Source organism: Myotis daubentonii, chromosome 3 (genome assembly GCF_963259705.1).
Source record: "Myotis daubentonii chromosome 3, mMyoDau2.1, whole genome shotgun sequence".
Taxonomy (NCBI): Eukaryota; Metazoa; Chordata; class Mammalia; order Chiroptera; family Vespertilionidae; genus Myotis; species Myotis daubentonii.
Window position 1 is genome coordinate 198,521,061 of NC_081842.1, and position 18,530 is coordinate 198,539,590.

At 47.8% G+C, this 18,530-nt stretch overlaps 1 protein-coding gene across 1 annotated transcript in view; it reads left to right on the plus strand.

Annotated features, from left to right (window-relative positions):
* Positions 1-15,637, plus strand: part of CSMD2 (CUB and Sushi multiple domains 2) — a 565,161-nt gene extending 549,524 nt beyond the window's left edge. The window contains exons 63-69 of the mRNA XM_059686241.1: positions 5,151-5,216; positions 7,304-7,465; positions 8,953-9,065; positions 10,371-10,458; positions 11,879-12,017; positions 12,186-12,399; positions 13,483-15,637. Of these exons, the coding sequence (XP_059542224.1) occupies positions 5,151-5,216; positions 7,304-7,465; positions 8,953-9,065; positions 10,371-10,458; positions 11,879-12,017; positions 12,186-12,345 (728 nt within the window). The 3' untranslated portion in view covers positions 12,346-12,399; positions 13,483-15,637. The remainder of the gene's footprint in view (positions 1-5,150; positions 5,217-7,303; positions 7,466-8,952; positions 9,066-10,370; positions 10,459-11,878; positions 12,018-12,185; positions 12,400-13,482) is intronic.
* The last annotated feature ends 2,893 nt before the right edge of the window (positions 15,638-18,530 follow it).

The following is an 18,530-nucleotide window of genomic DNA, read 5'->3' on the forward strand; positions in this document are numbered from 1 at the left end:
GTACACTCCTAGGATTACTAGTATCGTTAGTCACCAGACAGAGAAAATCTCTTTGTTTCACCAAACCAGAATACGGCATTATGCATATAACCTGGATAAAACAGCACCCACCCACAGATCCCTCGGGGTTACCAAGAGGTCACATCCTCCCTCTCCCTGAATGTATTCATTCTCTATTTACTGAGCATTGTCACTGTGCATAACTGCTGAGAGTTTGGAGGTGAAAGGCAGAAACCCTGCCCTAAAGGAGCTCACATTTAGCCACAGAAGACAGACACATCAGATCTAATAGTACCTTCAGGAACATAGAGATGGGCTGAATGTGGGATGTAGTGGATGGTGACTAATTCAGTCTAAGAGTGAGAGGGAGAAGTCAGAGACGGCTGACCTGGAGAGAAGCTGGTCTGGGAGTCCAGCAAGGATGCCCGGGTGGCATGGCTCAGTGGTTAAGCATCAATCTATGAGCCAGGAGATCACGGTTCGATTCCTGGTCAGGGCACATGCCCACTTTGCAGGCTCAATCCCCGTTGAGAGGCATGCAGGAGGCAGTCAATTGATGATTCTCTCTCATCATCGATGTTTCTATCTCTTTCTCCCTCTCCTTCCCTCTTTGAAATCAATAAAAACATATTTTCAAAAGAGTCCAGCGAGAATAAACAGCCAGTTTGGTGCTGGAATGGCATGAAACTTTCTTACAGGCGATGAACTTGCCATATGGCAGACATTATACCAAGTACTTTGGGTGTGCTACCTCATTTATCCTCCTCAATCATCCTATGAGGCAGGTTCTACTCATAACCCCATTTAATATATGAAGAAACTGAGGCACAGAGAGGCTGAGTAACATGCCTGAGGTCACCAGCTGGTAAAGGGAAAGAGCTGAGATTCAAGCCCTGAAGGTCTGAGTTCAGATTCTGAGCTCTAAGTACTTGGTTGTTCTGCCTCTCAGAGAGCGAGGACTCAAGGTCAAAGCCTTTATCAGAGCTAGCATTTCATAACCACCTTGTTTTTTTACCATATACATTGTTATAAATTTCCTTTATTTATGGAAAGTAATATTTTTCCACATATGATACTAATGCAAGATTTCATTTTTAGAGTACACTTATTTAAGCTTTTCATGTGGTAAAATATACGAAATATAAAATTTACCATTTTAACTACTATTAAGTGTACAATTCAGTGGCATTAAGTACATTTGCAATATTGTACAACCATCACCACTATCCATTTCCAGAATTTTTCATCATCCCAAACAGAACTCCATTAAACAATAATTTTTCATTTCCTTGAAGCCCCTAATAACCTCTATGACACTTTCTAGCTCTACGAATTTGCCTGTTCTAGGTGCCTCATGTTAGTGGGATCATCTAATAGCTGTTGTTTTGTGTCTGTGTTATTTCACTTAGCATAATGTTTTCCAGGATTATCCATGATATAGCATGTGTCAGAGTGTCATTGCTTTTTAGCCTAAATAATATCCCTTCAATGACTATTCCTTCAATGGATATACCACATTTTGTGTTTTATCTATTTATCCACTAATGGACACTTGGGTTGTTTTCACTTTTGGGCTATTATGAATAACTAGAGGCCCGGTGCATGAAATTCGTGCATGGGGGGGAGGGCTGTCCCCTCAGCCCAGCCTGCACCCTCTCCAATCCGGCACCCCTTGGGGGGTGTCTGACTGCTGGTTTAGGCCCGATCCCTAGGATCGGCAGTCAGACATCCCTCTCACAATCCTGGACCGCTCGCTCCTAATTGCTCACCTGCCTGCCTGCCTTGTCACCCCTAACTGCCCCCCCCCCACCGGGCTGATCGCCCCTCACTGCCCTGCATGCCAGCCTGATCGCCCCTTACTGCCCCTCCCCCCGCCGGCCTGTTCGCCCCACTCAGCCTGCTTGTTCAGTCATTTGGTTGTCCCTCACTAACCCCCCTGCCAACCTGGTCATAGGCAGCCCTCTTGTGAGGGTGTGAGGGTTAATTTGCATATTACCTCTTTATTATATAGGATACTATGAACATAAATGTATATCTTTTATATGGGCATATGTTTTTCATTCTCTTGGGTGTACATCTAGGAGTAAAATGACAGCTCTGTGTTGAACATTTTGAGAACCTATCAAGCAGCTCTGCAAAGTGCCTGTGCCACTTTATGTTCCCACCAGCAATGTGTCAAGGTTCCAATTTCTCTATCCTTGCCAACACGTTATTGTCCATTTTTTTATAACCATCCAAAGTGGGTGTAAAGTTGTATCTCACTGTGGTTTTGATTTACACTTCCCTAATGGCTAATGATATAAGTATCTTTTCATGTGTTTATTGACCATTTGTATAACTTCTTTGGAGAAATGCCTAATTGAATCCTTTGTCCATTTTTTAATTGGGCTATTTGTCTTTTTATTATTGAGTTGTAAGAGTTTCTTTAATCCCTTTGATTTCTTTTCTCCCAGCTTTATTGAGGTATAATTGACAAATAAAACTGTAATATATTTGAAGTTTACAACATGATAGTTTGATATATGTATACATTGTGAAAGGATTTCTACCATCAATTTAACACATCCACCACCTCACTTTTTGGTTGTTTTTTATAAGTTTGAATCTCTCAGCAAATTTTAATTATACAGTGTAGTATTACTATCAACTATTGTTACCATGTTATACATTACATCCTCACACCTTATTCATCTTATAATTGAAAGTTCGTAGCCTTTTGCTAACCTCTTCCTATATTACCCTGGCCCCCAGTCCCTGGCAACCACCCTTCTACTCTTCGTTTCTATGAGTTTGACTTTTTTTTTTTTATATTCCACATGTAAGTTGTACCATATAGTATTTGTTTGTCTTTCTCTCTCTTATTTCACTTAGCATAATGTCTTCCAGATTCTTCCATGCTGTTGCAAATGTCAGGATTTCCTTCTTTTTTAAGTCTGAATAATATTCCATTGCCCAAATACGTATACCGTATTTTCTCTATCCATTCATCCCTTGGCAGACACTTAGATTGTTTCCATACCTTGGATATTGTGAATACTGCTGCAGTGAATGGGAGCACAGTTGTCCCTTCCAGTATTTCATTTCCTTCAGATATATACCCAGAGATGGGATTGCTGGATCAAAGTTAGTTCTATTTTTAATTTCTTGAGGAACCTCCACTCTGTTTTCCATAGTGGCTGTATCAGTTTGCATTCCCATCAACAGTGCCCAAGGGCCCCCTTTTCTCCACATCCTCACCAGCATTTGTTATCTCATTTTTTTTGATAATAGACATCCTAACAGATGTGAGGTTATATGTCACTAAGGTTTTGACTTATATTACCTTAATAATGAGTGATGTTGAGGAACTTTCCAAGTACCTGTTGGCCATTTGTGTGTCTTCTTTCTAAAGTGTCTATTTGGATCCTTTGTTCATTTTTTAACTGGCTTTTTTTGTGGGGGGTTTTATATTGAGTTGTATGAATTCCTTGTATAATTTGTATATTCACCCTTTGTTGGATATGTGGTTTGCAAATATTGTCTCCCATTCCATTGGTTGCCTTTTCATTTTGTTGATGGTTTCCTTTACTGTGTGGAAACTTTTTAGTTTATGTAGTTCCACTTGTTTATTTTACTTTTGTTACCTTTGCTTTTGGTGTCAAATCCAAAAAACCAGTACCAAGACCAATGTCAAGAAGCTTACCCACTATGTTTGCTTCTAGGAGTTTGATGGTTGCAGGTTTCACCTTCAAGCCTAATCCATTTTTATTTGCTATTTGTGTGTGTTGTAAGATAGGGGTGCAATTTTACTCTTTGCATGTGTTTCCCAACACGATTTATTAGAAACTATGCTTTTTTCCATTGCATATTCTTGGCCCTTTGATTGAAAATTAATTCCCTGGGTTTATTTCTGGGCTTTGTATTCTGTTCTATTGGTCTATTTGTCTGTTTTTATGCCAATACCATACTGTTTTGATTACAGCAGCTTTGTGATATAGTTTGAAATCAGGAAGTATGGTTCCTTCAGCTTTGTTTTTTTCCCCAAATTGCTTTGGCTATGTGGGGTCTTCTGTGGTTCCATACAAATTTTAGAATTGTTCTATTCCTGTGAATATTGAGTCGCTGTGGAAAATTTCTCTGCAGCTTTCTGTGTACCTAAACATAAGCTGGCACCCAGAATTGGAAGGGGTGTGCTATAAAGCCCTGTGGCCTCGCTGAGGAGACAGTAGGGCAAGTCTGTCCTTACTTGGTGACAAGGCAGATTTTTCTCTGCAAAATAAGGAAAGACGTTAACATTTACTGACCATGACTTTCATGTTCACAACCTCATTTGTCCAGCATAGAGCTGTGAGGTGTGTGCTCGCAGGAGGAGACGAAGACTCCGAGTGGTGGAATAACTAGCCAGTCGCACACTCAGTACGTAGCACTGCTGGCAGCTGAACCTCGCTGTGTCTCAGGCCCTAAGCTCGTGCCTTGCCTGTGCTGGGAGGGCTTCTGGGTCTTCATATCACCGCTCCACGGGGGGAAGGCGCTCCACGGAAGCCCCTTCGGGGCGAGGAAGTTTACTTTAGTCAGTGGAAGGTCCTCCTTCCTGCTGGGCAGCTGGGAGGGAAGCAGAGCCCAGCTCAGGGCTTCGCAACCCCCGGTCCTCGATGGGGCCTTCGGGGGAACTGTGCGGTGGGTCGAGGATAGACATCCTTCCCTCCTGCTGAAGCGTAGCATTTCCTTTCATCAGAACGTAGACAAAGCCCAGAGTCGTGTTGGCAATTCTAATGACATTGTCACCAGCAGGAATCGCAGATTTTCATAGATTGCAGTTGTTACTCAGATCATGAAATACTGTTTATGTTCCTGACTATTTCAAGATGATGATGGTTACTAGACTTGCTGGTAGATCCTGTTATTTAATATGGTAATAAGGAGTTATATGTAATGATATCCACACTCCTTGTGTAATATGACTGTGATTGATGTGGTGGAAAGTGTGTAACTCTTTACATTTCATCCTCTGAGAGGCATCGCCTTCAAAGCAGCCCCCCTCCAGTCTAAGAGGGTAAGTCCAAAGCAAGATCTCAAAGCAGCCACTGACCTGATGCCAGGGAGGCGGCCATGTTTTCCAACAGAATGTAGACCAGGGGCTGATCCTGTCTCCTCCCATTCTCCTTCCCCAGCAGAGGTCCGGCCCAGCGGGAGACCCATCAACCCTGCCCGGGAGCCGCCGCTCACCCAGGCCTCAGGTGTGTACGGGCCTGATCTCAAGACGCATGTGGGTGCCTTCACCGAGTCACCCAGAAACACGCACATGAGTTTCTGAGCACCCAGTGGAAACTATCTGTAGATTCAAACCGCTTTTCCCTCCCCCCTCCCAACCCAGGCAGACTTCAGGAGGAAGTGAGCCTGCAGGGAGCAAAAGTCTCATCCAGAAGAAGGGTCCAAGGTTTTCCAAAAACACGTCCAGAGCTTTGAGCTCTGGAGCTGTTCATTACCACACCTGCTCCCGGCACAGCACCAGCCAGTGTGTGGTCCTAGCCCAGTGATGGCGAACCTATGACACGCGTGTCAGAGGTGACACGCAAACTCATTTTTTTGGTTGATTTTTCTTTGTTAAATGGCATTTATAAATATATAAAACTAGGGGCCCGGTGCACGAAATTCGTGCACTGGGTGTGGGGCGGGGGGGAGTGTCCCTCAGCCCAGCCTGCCCCCTCTCACATACTGGGAGCCCTCAGGCATTGACCCCCATCACCCTCCAATCACAGGATCGGCCCCTTGCCCAGGCCTGACGCCTCTGGCTGAGGCGTCCGGCCCGGGCAGCGGGGACCCGCAGTGGCAGCGGCCCCGCGATCGTGGGCTTCGCTTTAGGCCCAGGCAAGGGACCCCTAGCTCCTGGGACTGCCAGCTTCGACTGTGCCCAGCTCCCATCGCTGGCTCCACCCCTACTTCCTGCTATCACTGGCCAGGGCGGAAAAGGTGCCTGATTCTCCAATCATGGCTGGGGGGCAGGGCAAAGGCGGCCCCAGGGCCCCCAGCTCTTAGCTCCCCCTGGGTTTCCAATCACTGTCAGTGGCAGGGGGCTTCTTCCTGCTTTCCCTTTCGCCTCCCTGCATTGTGCCTACATATGCAAATTAACTGCAATCTTAGTTGGCAGTTAACTGCCAATCTTAGTTGGCAGTTAATTTGCATATAGCCCTGATTAGCCAATGAAAAGGGTAGCTCGTACGCCAATTACCATTTTTCTCTTTTATTAGTGTTGATAAATATAAAAAATATAAGTCTTGGTTTTACTATGGTTGCAAATATCAAAAAATTTCTATATGTGACACAGCACCAGAGTTAAGCTAGGGTTTTTCAAAATGCTGACACGCTGAGCTCAAAAGGTTCGCCATCACTGCTCTAGACACAGACCCAGGTCCTGCCCGGGGGCTTCCTGGGAGTGATTCTGTTTTTAAGAGAGGTGTTGGTTCTTCCCAAGTGCGATGACCAGAATGGGACACAGAGCTACAGGCCTGCTGCCTGACCAGTGCACAGTTGTTATGCACCATCACATGCTTTTCGGAACCCGGCAGTGATATTAGTTAGTACGTGCATTGTACTGGAAACAAGACTCAATCCAAATTCCATTCTGGGCACTGACCATCTGTGAATGGGCTGCACTTCTTGAGCTTCAGTGTATCCTTCGGTAGAATAGGGATTATAACACGTGCCGTAGAGAATTATTACAGGATAAATAACAGTTTTAATAGCTATCGTTCATCGGGTGCTTTATGTGCCTGACGTCCTGTGATGTACAATTTGCAACATTAGATCCCTTGACCCCAAAACAATAACTCTGATGAGGCAGGTGGGGTGGGCCCCACTTCCAGAACTGCAGGTGTGGCCTGCAGGTGAGGGAGTTGAGGCCCTTACATTTGACCAAACAACAGGTAATTTACAGCCAAGATGAGAATCCAGATCTGTCTGCCTCCATTAGTCTGAGTCCTATCTGCTCCACAATACTGCTACATTTCTCTTTTTCCCTTTCTTCATCTTTTCAGCCTCCTCCCTTCTTCTCTTTTCTCCTTTCTCTTTCTCTCTCTTCTTTCTAGTTCCCTCGCTCCCTTTCTTGTTTTCTCCTTTTTTCTTATCCACCTTCTCTCACTTGCCCTCCATTCATTCACCCTGAGAGCCAAGAGGATCGCAAGAGGTCCGAGCACTGCACCACCCTCCCCGGGGTGAGAGGTTGGGAAAACAATCTCATAACTGAACGGGGGTCCGTCATCAGTGGGTCTCAAGTCTGCCAGCACACATCAGAGTCCCTCTCATGTCTGTTTCTCAATTCCTCTAGTTCCTGGGGATGTTTTTGCCAAGAATTCCCTCTGGAAAGGGGCCTATGAGTACCAGGGGAAGAAGCAGCCAGCCATGCTCAGGGTGACTGGCTTCCAGGTTGTCAGCAGCAAGGTCAATGCCACCATGATTGACCACAGCGGCGTGGAGTTGCACTTGGCCGGTGAGAAGTAGCCCCCCTGCTCCACCCCCCGACCCTCTGTGCAGGTCAGGGCTGCTAAGGGCAGGCGGGCACATGCCCTTTGCTAGGATGAATCTGCTGTCATTACATTGTACTGTCCTGGGAGGCTCAGACCTGTCTGGTGGGCAGGGGGAAGAGGAAGTGTCTATTCATCTTTGTTTACATGATAAAAACACCAGGGACAAAGGTGACAAACATCAATAACTTGAACATAGGAAGGACCCTGAGAAATAAAGAGAAAAAAGACACTTATCCCTAAAACGGAACCAGAAACGGGGGCTGAGAACCCAGGAGCCACAATATAGGCAGTCAGTAAACAAGAGAAGAGTATTTTTCATCAGTAATCAAAAAAAATCAGAGTAAACACAAAATATCACATTCTACTCTTCCCACTAAGATGTTTTTAAGTGATAAACTTTAGTGCTGGTCATGGTCCAGTAAAGGCACTGATCCAGTGCTGGTCCAACTTGAAAATAGCACAGTTCTAGAAAACAGGGTGGCATTTGTATCAAGAACCTTGAAAATGAAGGGACCCATTCATTAAGAATCTTTATCATAAGAAATAAAAATGGATAGAGTGAAACACTCATAAATAAAGGATGTTCGTATTACAGGGCTATTCATAGTACATAAATGGAAATATTTAAAAAGGGGGGGCCATACTAATTATAGCATATCTACTGGGTAAAAGATGATGTCAGTTTTGGAAGAAATACACCCAGGATAATGCTTTTAAAATGGGACTCCAGTTTTTAAAAGAAAAAAATCCTATTTATAAGAAAGAAAATTGGAAGTAATTAAACCAAAATGTTGACAGTGGCTATTTCTTAGTAATGAGATCAAGAGTGATGTTTTTTCTTCATGTATCTCTGCATTTTCTAAAATTTCCCGAATTTTCAGTCCTTCTATAAATAGAACAACTAAATATGTAGAAAAACTGTTTGTTGAATAGGTGGATAGACAAATGAATGCATGAGTGAAGGGATGCACACATTAATACACAGTGTACGCTCACATCCGCTCATGCACACACGAACACAAGCGAACAGTCACATTCACTCTTTGGCTCTAAGAGAGTCCTAAACACATTCATATACTTCGGATACATCACTCATTCATTCCTACACACACTGAATTGTAGGTACACCAACGCATTAACTGATACATTCACATATACAAAACCACATTCACTTTATTCTCACACATGCATGTATAAACAGGGTCCCAGCCACAGGCCAGTAATCCATTGTTTATTAACGCCCATGCACATTCTTGCACAGACTCACAGCCTACACCAACTCCCCAGCAGCACCATACTTGCCTGCGTACAGTTAATAATTCGTGGAGTGTTTAGATCAACATCTGCATGTAAGATCCCATTCAGACGCTCACGCCCGCATACCCACAAACGTGGGTTTTGACATTTCCCTGGATCTCTCAAGTGCACCCTCTGAACTTGCTTTTCCCAGGAATTTACAAGAAAGAAGATTTCCATCTCCGACTCCAGGTTTACCAGATCACAGGGCCTGTGGAGATCTTTGTGAATAAGTTCAAAGATGATCACTGGGCTCTAGATGGGCACGTAAGTTGAGCAAATCTCACTCAGTCCTTGGACTCCCGGTACCCTTGGCCCATCCCATTCCCAGGTCACTGCCAGGGAAGAGGAGGTGAGGGGAGGGTGGAAACTCTTGCATCCACGTGGAAACTTGGGAGGAGGCTTTCCGTGGGGCCCGAACGGGGAGCAAAGGAGACCTCGTTGGCTAGTGAAATGGGCAAAGGCAAAGATACAAAGGGCCAGAGGCTGGGAGTCCAGAGGGCCAGCACATCTGAGCGAGATGGAGTCGGTTCTGACGTTAGATCCAAAAGCAAGGAATTTGAAGGTCAGCGGTATACAGTGAATTCAAGTAAGTTGAAGGCCAGGGCGTGGTGGTGGGAGCTGGGAGAAGTTGGTGTCCCAGATGAGAACCTGGAACATCTACCCACATTGAAGGATGCAGATGGCAGGTGACTCAGCACAGCGGGGGACACTAAGACATAGGGGAGGTGCCAGAGGTGAGAGGACAGGGTCAGAGTTGGGAGATGAAGCCAGGAGTGCAGGCCAGAGGCTAGACAGGAATGGGGCTGTGGGGGGCCAGGGGCAGCTGGAGCAACTGCCTAGGATGGCAGCCAGCCATTGGCCCGCGTCTGTGTCACCCAGGGTGTGTTCAAGGGGACAGGAGAGGAGGTCAGCCTAGAGCACCACAGACAGAGGGCCCTGGGTAAGAGCATGCGTTGGAAGGTATACCAGTAGCACCAGCTCTGCCCTCCGACAAGTGTATTTGTCTGTCTGTGCCAGTTACACGAGCCTCATGGAGGCAAGTGGCAGAGGGAACAAGGGGTTATGTCCCTAATTGCCCCCCCAAAAAATATTATAGCTAATGGAACGGGGATGAACTCTCCAAAGTGTGTTAAGCCTGCTGGGTCCATTTTAATCTTGGTTCGCTCTGTCCCGGGGTGCTCTAAGTCAGCTTTCATCACAGCAAGAACAGCTAACACTTAACTAGGGCCTGTTAAGTGTTGTAAGGGCCTCATCTATATTAACTCATTTAATCTTCACAGCCACCCTGAGACGTAGGTACTGTTATTATTCCTGTTTTATAAATGAGAAACTGAAGCCACAGATTAAATGACTTGGCCAGTGGAAAAGAGAAATGCCTCCCTGCCTCCTACAAGCAGTTGGTGCCCCCGCCCCTCCCCCAGCACATCAGCCTGCTCCGCCCGGGCCTGGTTGTGCTGGTCAGGGTCACTGTCTGTGTCTGGGCAACATGTCTCTGAGTGTGTCCCTGGCCTGGATTCCATCTCCTGCTGGCATGCCTCCCAGCTTACGCTCTCTGCTCCCACCACACAGGTCTCCTCAGAGTCCTCCGGAGGCACCTTCATCTACCAAGGCTCCGTCAAGGGCCACGGCTTTGGGCAGTTCGGCTTTCAAAGACTTGGTAACTAGCATTTGTCCCCTGGGAGCATGAGCTCATAGGTGTGGAGGAGAAATGTGTATATGGGGGTAGAGGACAGAGGATTGGTGACAACCAACAATCAGACAGGAGTTCTCAACCCTTTCTGGTGAGTGACGCCTTTGAGGTGCTGATGGAAGTGGTGGAACACCTCTCCAGAAATAACCACGCTACATCATGCACTCCCCTTTGCCAGTTTCACGCTCAGCTGTTGAGCTGAAGGCCCCCAACTTAAGGGCATTGGGTCTCAAATACAAGCCCCTGCAGTACCGTCTGGCCAGCCCTCGGGCATCACCCAGACATCCCTAAGCATTGAGCCGTGGGGTCCTGAGGGGTGCCTTCATCCGTGCTGTCCTTTCCTCCCCACCTGTCACAGAGGTTGACACTGCAGACCTCGTCCTACAGATGAGAAAACGGAGTGTCAGCAAGGCTTCCCTCCCTTGCTCCCCTGTCATCTTTAGCCTGCATGCTCCACACCATCAGTGCCCAGCATCCTCCCTCCAGAGACTGGCTTTACCCAGAGCCTCTGGGTGTGGCCTCGGGCTCATGGGGGGAGAGGTCCTAGTTTCTTGGGAGGCAGTCCCGGTGCTGTCTCCAGAGCCCTTGCCTGCCAAGGCAGTCAGTCCATTGCGTGTTGTCACAGCACTGGCCCTCAGAAAGCTTCCCCTTGTCTTCAGTGGAAATCGGCTTCCCTGTTCTGCCCACTCCACCCGGCTCCTCCTGAGAGCTCTTAGCTCTGCCCCCATGAACTGCACTCTCTTCCCTGCAGCAGCCCTTCAAATGCCTGACCCCTCAGCCTCAAACACGGAGAGACCTCAGGAAACCGAGTTCTGATTCTGGCTCCACAGCGGACTCCCTGTCTCCTCTCTGAGCTTCAGCCTCAGTCAGGTGGCAAGGGTGTCCCACTGCGCTCTTCTGAGCCCCCCAGTCTTGTGGGGGGAGGGGCAGGCAAAGGAGGGGAGACCTTCCAGAGACAGAAACTTCAGTGGCCCCAGAGCAGGTCCTCATGCATCCGTTTCATATTTTCACTTTCTTGTAAAGTTCCATGGCCCAAAGCTTCTATGGCCCAGAAAGTTTCAAAACTTCTAAATGGCTGCACCCTTTTAAGATTTTATTCTGCGACATAGTTTCAGATTCTCCCGCAGATTGGCTCCCCCAGGACCAAACGCTGTCCTCACATACGATCTGACCGACCCCCGTGGGCCCCTTCTCCCGGGAAGGTCTGGGTGTGTGTGTGTGTGTGTGTGTGTGTGTGTGTGTGTGTGTGTGTGTGTGTGTGTGTGTGTGGAAGGCGGCGAGGAGGAGGGACCTAGCCAACCGCAGCCGCACTTCCCAATGGTGACCGCCTGGGGCCGCACTCCCAGGCTGTGACTCTGACCTAAGGTTTATGCTTTGGGACTTGCAGACCTCAGGCTGCTGGAGTCAGACCCGGAGTCTATGGGCCGCCACTTTGCCTCCAACAGCAGCTCGGTGGCCGCCGCAATCCTGGTGCCTTTCATCGCCCTCATCATTGCAGGCTTCGTGCTCTATCTCTACAAGCACAGGTACAGGGAAGGAAGGAGGCAGCTGGGCGGGAGGGCGACCAGACGCGCCCGGCCCCAGCCCACCCAGAGCTTTCCTGACCTGTGACCTGAAACCTCCCTGCCCTCCCTCTGCCTCCCTCTCCCTCTGTCCGACTTTAGACCTGAGTCTGTCCTTTCCCTCATTCCCAGGAGAAGACCCAAGGCTCCGTTCAATGGCTATGCTGGCCACGAGAACACAAGTGTCCGGGCCACCTTTGAGAACCCAATGTACGACCGCAACATCCAGCCCACAGACATCGTGGCCACCGAGGCGGAGTTCACAGTCAGCACAGTGTGCACAGCGGTATAGCCCCAGGCCTGCTGCCGCCCCCACTGCCCCCGAGAGCCCCGCCTCCAGCCGCCGGTGAGAGGGAGCGGGAGGACCGGGACCTGTGCGCGCATCCTGTCACATCCACCCTGAGCAAATACTTAACGAAGGAGGAGAAGTGGTTCCAGGGGGGTCATTTTAACATGCCAGAATCGTTCTAAGGTTTCATCTTTACGCTCCATCTTGACATTTTCCTACTCAGAACTCCTGCATCCAGAAAGCAAAAAATAAAAAGTGACATACTGACAACATAAATCAGGCCTTTCAGGAGATTGGTAATGACTGCACTTGGAGCTGCAGCATTATCGAACAGTATAGGACAAAAACGAGAATGGCCCATGACCTGCACACACCCCACCCCCGCTCCGCGTCTGGGGTTCCGCTGGGTCTCAGGTGCCTGGGTGCCATCTGGGCCATCAGGGGTGGCGGCTCCCAGGCTGGGCAGCAGCCTCCGCCCACATCGGCGTGCCCAGCACAGGAACGGTGCTTGGCTCAGGGATTGGGGGCATAAAACCACTGTGAACACATATACATTTAAAATGAATGATGGGGTCACAAATTCCAGTGATGCCTGACAAGAACAGTTTGAAGTTAAAATAAAAACCCCACGCAGGGAAGTCACGGAGGCCGATGGGGTCGGTGAGGAGGGGCCAGGGGCAGGGCTGTGCTGACTTCCATGGACCCTTCCTTCACTCAAAACTGCACACGTGAAGAGTGATACTTTATAGCTCTTACAAAGATGAGTACCGTCTAAGCAGGAGTCGTTATGAATATTCATTATTATTATGTTCATTTTTCCTTCTGATTTTGAAAGTAAATTTAAAACGTTTCCCTGGCCCCTGAAAGCATGGTGGTCCCTAGGCCCTGGGTCCCCTGTGTGTATCGGACAGGTCGGCCCAGCCCGGAAAATAAATGTTCTCTGTGGGGAGGTAGGGTCCCGGCACCCCACCCTCGGTTAGGAAGACTAAAAATCAAAGATCAGGGTCAGGGCAACTAGTTGTCTTTCATTCTTTCCCCTTTTTCCTTCTTAGCTTTGCTCTCGCCTCCTTTTGCTCCCCCCCCCCCCCCCCCACTGCCTCTCTTGTCTGACAAACTCTGGTGTGATCTGTTTGTTCCCAGTTCTCCAGGGCACAGAAGTAGCTCCCTGAGCCCAGTGCCCAGTGCCCATCTTCGTCCGTCCCTCCGCCGTGTCTGCTGCTGCTGGACCTGGGCCCTCGCCCCGCCGCCCTCTGCTCCCGCGCCCTGGAGAGGAGCCCGCTGTGCCCTGGTGGGGGCAGTACAGGGAGAGGGACTGTGAGAGGAAGGAAGCCTGCGGCCTGCCATAGCAGAGCAGACACACCTCCTACATTTGCGTCTGTGGAGACCACAGAAGCTCAGAAATCAGAAACGGGTGTGAGGGGTGCCCCATGCTCCCCACAAGCCCAGAGAAGAGGGGGAGAGGAGGAGGCACCACCAAGCATTGAAACCAACCTGCGCTGCCCAGCTCTGACCGGGCGGTCAGAACCCAGTGACTGTGTCAGCGGATGCATCCGCGGTGCTCAGTCCCCAGAGCGGACACCAGCCCTGGACAAATGAGCGGTCCAGCCGCAGGGTGACAGCAGGGGTTACCCCAAGGGCAGAAAAACACCTTAAGAAACAGCTTGGAAATCAGCTTATTTTTTCCAACCTCAGTTTATTGCATTCTAATCCCAGTGAGTTAAACAGTCGTCTGGGTTCCGGGCAGCGCTGGAAAGAAGGGTGAGGAATCTGGCCACAAGCCCAAGGCCAAGTCTGGCTGTCAGTGGACAAAGAAGAGAAACAAGTGTGTGGCCCAGACGGATGCCACGTCTGCAGGCATCTGGAGGTGCTGGAAGGGACAGGAGAGCAAGCCTGCCCCAGTGGCCGAAAAGTCACACTGCAGTGTAATAAGTGCCTGACGCCTCAGGAGTCTCGGTTCTAGGCCTTCCACCACCTACAATGTAAGAATTATGATCCCCATTTTATAGATGGGAAAACAGGAGCCCAGAATGGTGAAGAGATGGAAGCCACGTGAAGTGTGGAGTCAGGATGAAACCCAGATGGTTCTAACTCCAAAGTCCACTATACGGCGGCCAGAAACCCAGGTCCTGGAAGGACACAGACAGGGAGCAGTAGGTGAATGCCTGCAGCAGGACTGGCCAGAGCGGAGGGGCCAGGCAGGGGGCCTGCGTGTCCTCTCTGGGTTCCGTTCTCCCCACCTGGGCAGCAACGAGACAAGGACCCAGCCCCTGCCTCCGGGAGCTGGTGGCCCAGGGCCCTGCGCACCTTGCCACAGCAGACGGAGGGAGGAGCTGGGTGCCCGTGGGTCCAGAGGATGGAGTGGATGACAGACACCCTGCAGCCCTTGCAGGGGAGTTTGATTTATTTTGAGTTTCTTTATGCTCTGGTCATTAATGAGTTCTATAGAAGTATTGTTGGGAATCTAACGAATTTAGGAATCAAACTGTGACATTTAGAGCCACTGTCTCTGTCCTTGGGAAGGTCCCCATGGGCTTACACGCGTGTGCATATGTGACCTGCTGGCCTCAGAAGTCTGTATCACATTTTGAAATGACAAATAGAAACATACAAACGTGTTTGGTCCTTAAGCAAATTCTGGGTTGAAACAGTGAAAAGATCTGACTCACGTAAAGATTGGCTAAAGTGGGAAGTGAATTTCCGGCAGATGCCACTGGGACTGGCCACAGCAGGGGCCAGCACGGCCCACACAGCATCCCTGGGCTTGGTGGGAGAGGACACACCCCACGCTCGTCTCTTTCCCTGGAAACAAATGCAGGAAGCTCTCTGGCTGCTCCCTTCCCCTTCTTACCCTCCTCTCAGACAACCGGTGGGCTCCTCCTCCAGCCCCGCCTCTGCCCCCCTCCTGTGTCCCCTTGTGAAGTCCTAGGAGGTGCCCCTGGAGCCCAGGCTGGTGAGGTACCCAGCACCCTGCTGTGCACTGCCCTTCCCACCTCTGGCATTTTCTCTCCACCTCCAGAGGCTTGGAAGGGACCAGGGCAGACAGGACCCTTCACCCACCATCCACATCACACACCCATCACCATCCCATGTGGGGGGGAAAAAAGTAAAACAAAAACAAACAAAAAAATCTTTTGTACAGAGATATATTTTTATTATACAAAGTTTGTACAGTACCAAAAAAGAAAGAAAGAAAGGTGTAAATTTTTTTTCATTATTGTAGGTAAACGGTAGTGGAAGCCTTTTTTGTAAATGTAATAAAATGTATAAATATGGTTTTCAGAAAACATCAAGTGCTGTAAATATGTAATCTACACACCTTGGCTTGTCTGCAGTATATACATTTAATTTATCTGTCTCTGTATATGAGGCTTCCCCCTGGGGTCCTGCATTATGGTACTTTCCTGAATTTGAAAGCAATTTTAAATTTTTTGAATTCAAATAAAATATAAATTTTTGCATTTGTTTTCTTACATGTTTATGTCTTTTTTATGGGTAGGGACAAGTGTTTGTTGGGGAAGGAGAAGAAAGACATATTTGGTACTAAAAGCCAACTGTGGAAACGTAGAAATCTCTTTAACTGTTTTGTGTTACTTCCATGATGTGTTGGGAACTTCTAGCAAAAATGATAGTGGATACACCATACACAAGAATTAACTCAAAACAGATCCAATGCCTAAACATAGAACCTAAAACTATAAAAGAGAACATCGGGGGGAAGCTTCAAGACATTGGATTTCTCAGATATGACACCAAAAGTACAAGCAAAAGAAAAAAACATAGATAAATTGGACGTCCTTAAAATGTAAAACTGTTCAATCAACAGAATGAAAAGGCAACCTATGGAATGGGAGGAAATACTTTGCAAATCATATCTGACAAGGGATTAATACGCAGTACTTTAAGAACTTCTACAACTCAACAACAACAACAACAAAAAACACCCTATTTTATAAATAGGCAAAGGACTTGAAGAGACACTTCTTCAAAAAAAATATACAAATGGCCAATAAGCACATGAAAAGATGTTCAACATCATTAATCATTAGGGAAATGTAAGTCAAAAATCACAGTGAGATAACACCTGACACCCATTAAAATAGATATTATCAAAAAGTAAATAAATAAAATTAGTGTTGCTGAGAATGTAGAGAAATTGGAAACCTGTACTATTGATGGGAATGTAAAATGGCCTGGCCACTTTGGAAAATAGTATCAAGGGTCTTCAAAAAATTATAATAACTGTACATATGATCCAACAATTCCTCTTCTGAGGATATCCCCAAAAGAATTGAAAGCAGGATCACAAATACATATTTGTAAAGAAACTGTAGCTACAGTGGTTGTTGTTCGTGTTCACAGAGGAAGAATCATCGACAATAGAGGACTGGGCAAAGGCGCAGCAGTACATGCACAGTTTGCTGTGTTCCTAGCAACGTTGTTCTTAATAGTCAGAGATGAAGCAGCCCAAATGTTAGCTGATGGATGGACAAAGAGCACGTGACAGACATAAATGGAATATTAGCCTTAAAGAGGAAGAAAAATCTGACACAGGCTGCAACATGGATGAGCTCTGAGAACAGTAAGTGAAATGAACCATTCACAACAAGACAAAAACTGTATGATCCCACTTATATGGGGTACTCAGAGTAGTCAAACTCATAGAGACGAAAAGTAAAAAGCTAATATGACAAGTCGGAAAACAAACACAGCCATTATATCATTTAATATAATTAGGCGTAATTCACCTATTACCGAAAAAGGTTTTCAGGCTAGATCACAAAGTAAAACTCAACTCAGTGCTGTGACAGGAGGTATTCCTGAAACACGGTGATTCAAAACAGCTGAAAACAAGGGAACAAGCCTACCTTCCGCATGGTTCAGAACATTGGCTATCAGCAGGGGAGGGGGAGAGCGGGGAGCTCTCATACCCACACTCTGGGGCCAGATATGGGCAATGCTGGAACTCCTACAGCCAACTGGGCAGACCATTACCACGTGGATGGCTTGGAGCTAAAGTAAAGAAACTTCATAGCTACAGTTGTGTTGTTCTTGTTAGTTTTCACAAAGGAAGCATCATCAACAATAGAGGAATGGGCAAAGGAACAGACGGTACATGCAAACAAGAAACCAGGGATCACCATGTTGGCATCAAGGCCAAATTCAGGCCCAACGCTGTTGAACAAGACTGAGAAGGACACTGTAAAACTAGAATAGTTAGGCGGCAGCTGCTAACTAGTCAACCAGGTGTGGGTGATGCTAGCCAGGACGAAGACGGGAGCAACGGAACGGCCATGCCATTTTACATTCCCACCAATGGAATGGATAGAGATGGGTAGATTCAAGATGTCTTTTAGAGATTTCTTTCACATGCCTAGGTGGTTGGACAGAGAGAGAAAGGACAGAAGAGATTCAAGGGTGACTCTCAAAGCCTGAGCAACTGGACGGATGATGATACTCTCGACTGGGAGGAAGAAGAAGGGGAGGAGGGCTGGGGAACCAGCTCAGGGGGAACATCAATATGGACCTGCTGAGTCCCAGAGGAGACCCCAAACACTTAGTTATGCAAATCTGGAGCTCAGAAGAGATTAGTGTCTGGATTCGTTCAATTGATTAGATGAAGGGGGGAAGGGTTCGAGGACAAATGTGGCTGAGATGGAGTGGCACAGGCACCCATGAGGTCAAAGACCATATGGCCCTCTTGTAGATGGCTGAGTCACCCAGGGTGCTGACAAGCATTGGGGTGCAAAGGAAGAAGCACCAAGGGAAAAGTCTTCAGTGAACGCAGGTACATGTTCAGGAAGTGAGATTAGCATCGAAGGAGCTTTCAAATGTTCTCACAGTGAAGAGTGCAGGCCAACTCCCAGAGCTGGAATCTGGCTCCTTCCTCAAGCTTTCTGAGCCCTGTATCTATCAGGTCTCACACCTTGTCTTCAGACCTCAATCCCAAGATCCCAAGGATGTCCAGAGCTCGCCTGGTGACTCCTGCTGCCTACCTGGGGACTAGGTGCCCCTGCCCATCATATTCCTGCCCCCCCCCCCAACTCTGGCGGCAAGAGCACTCAGGGGTCTATTGACATGGGGGCCAACAGATAGCCAGCCCAGGCCCCCGGGCATGTCCCTCAGGCCGGGTTTTTCTCCCGTATCACATTCTCAGTTGGACTGGTCACAGCCAGCTCGATGGCTATCGA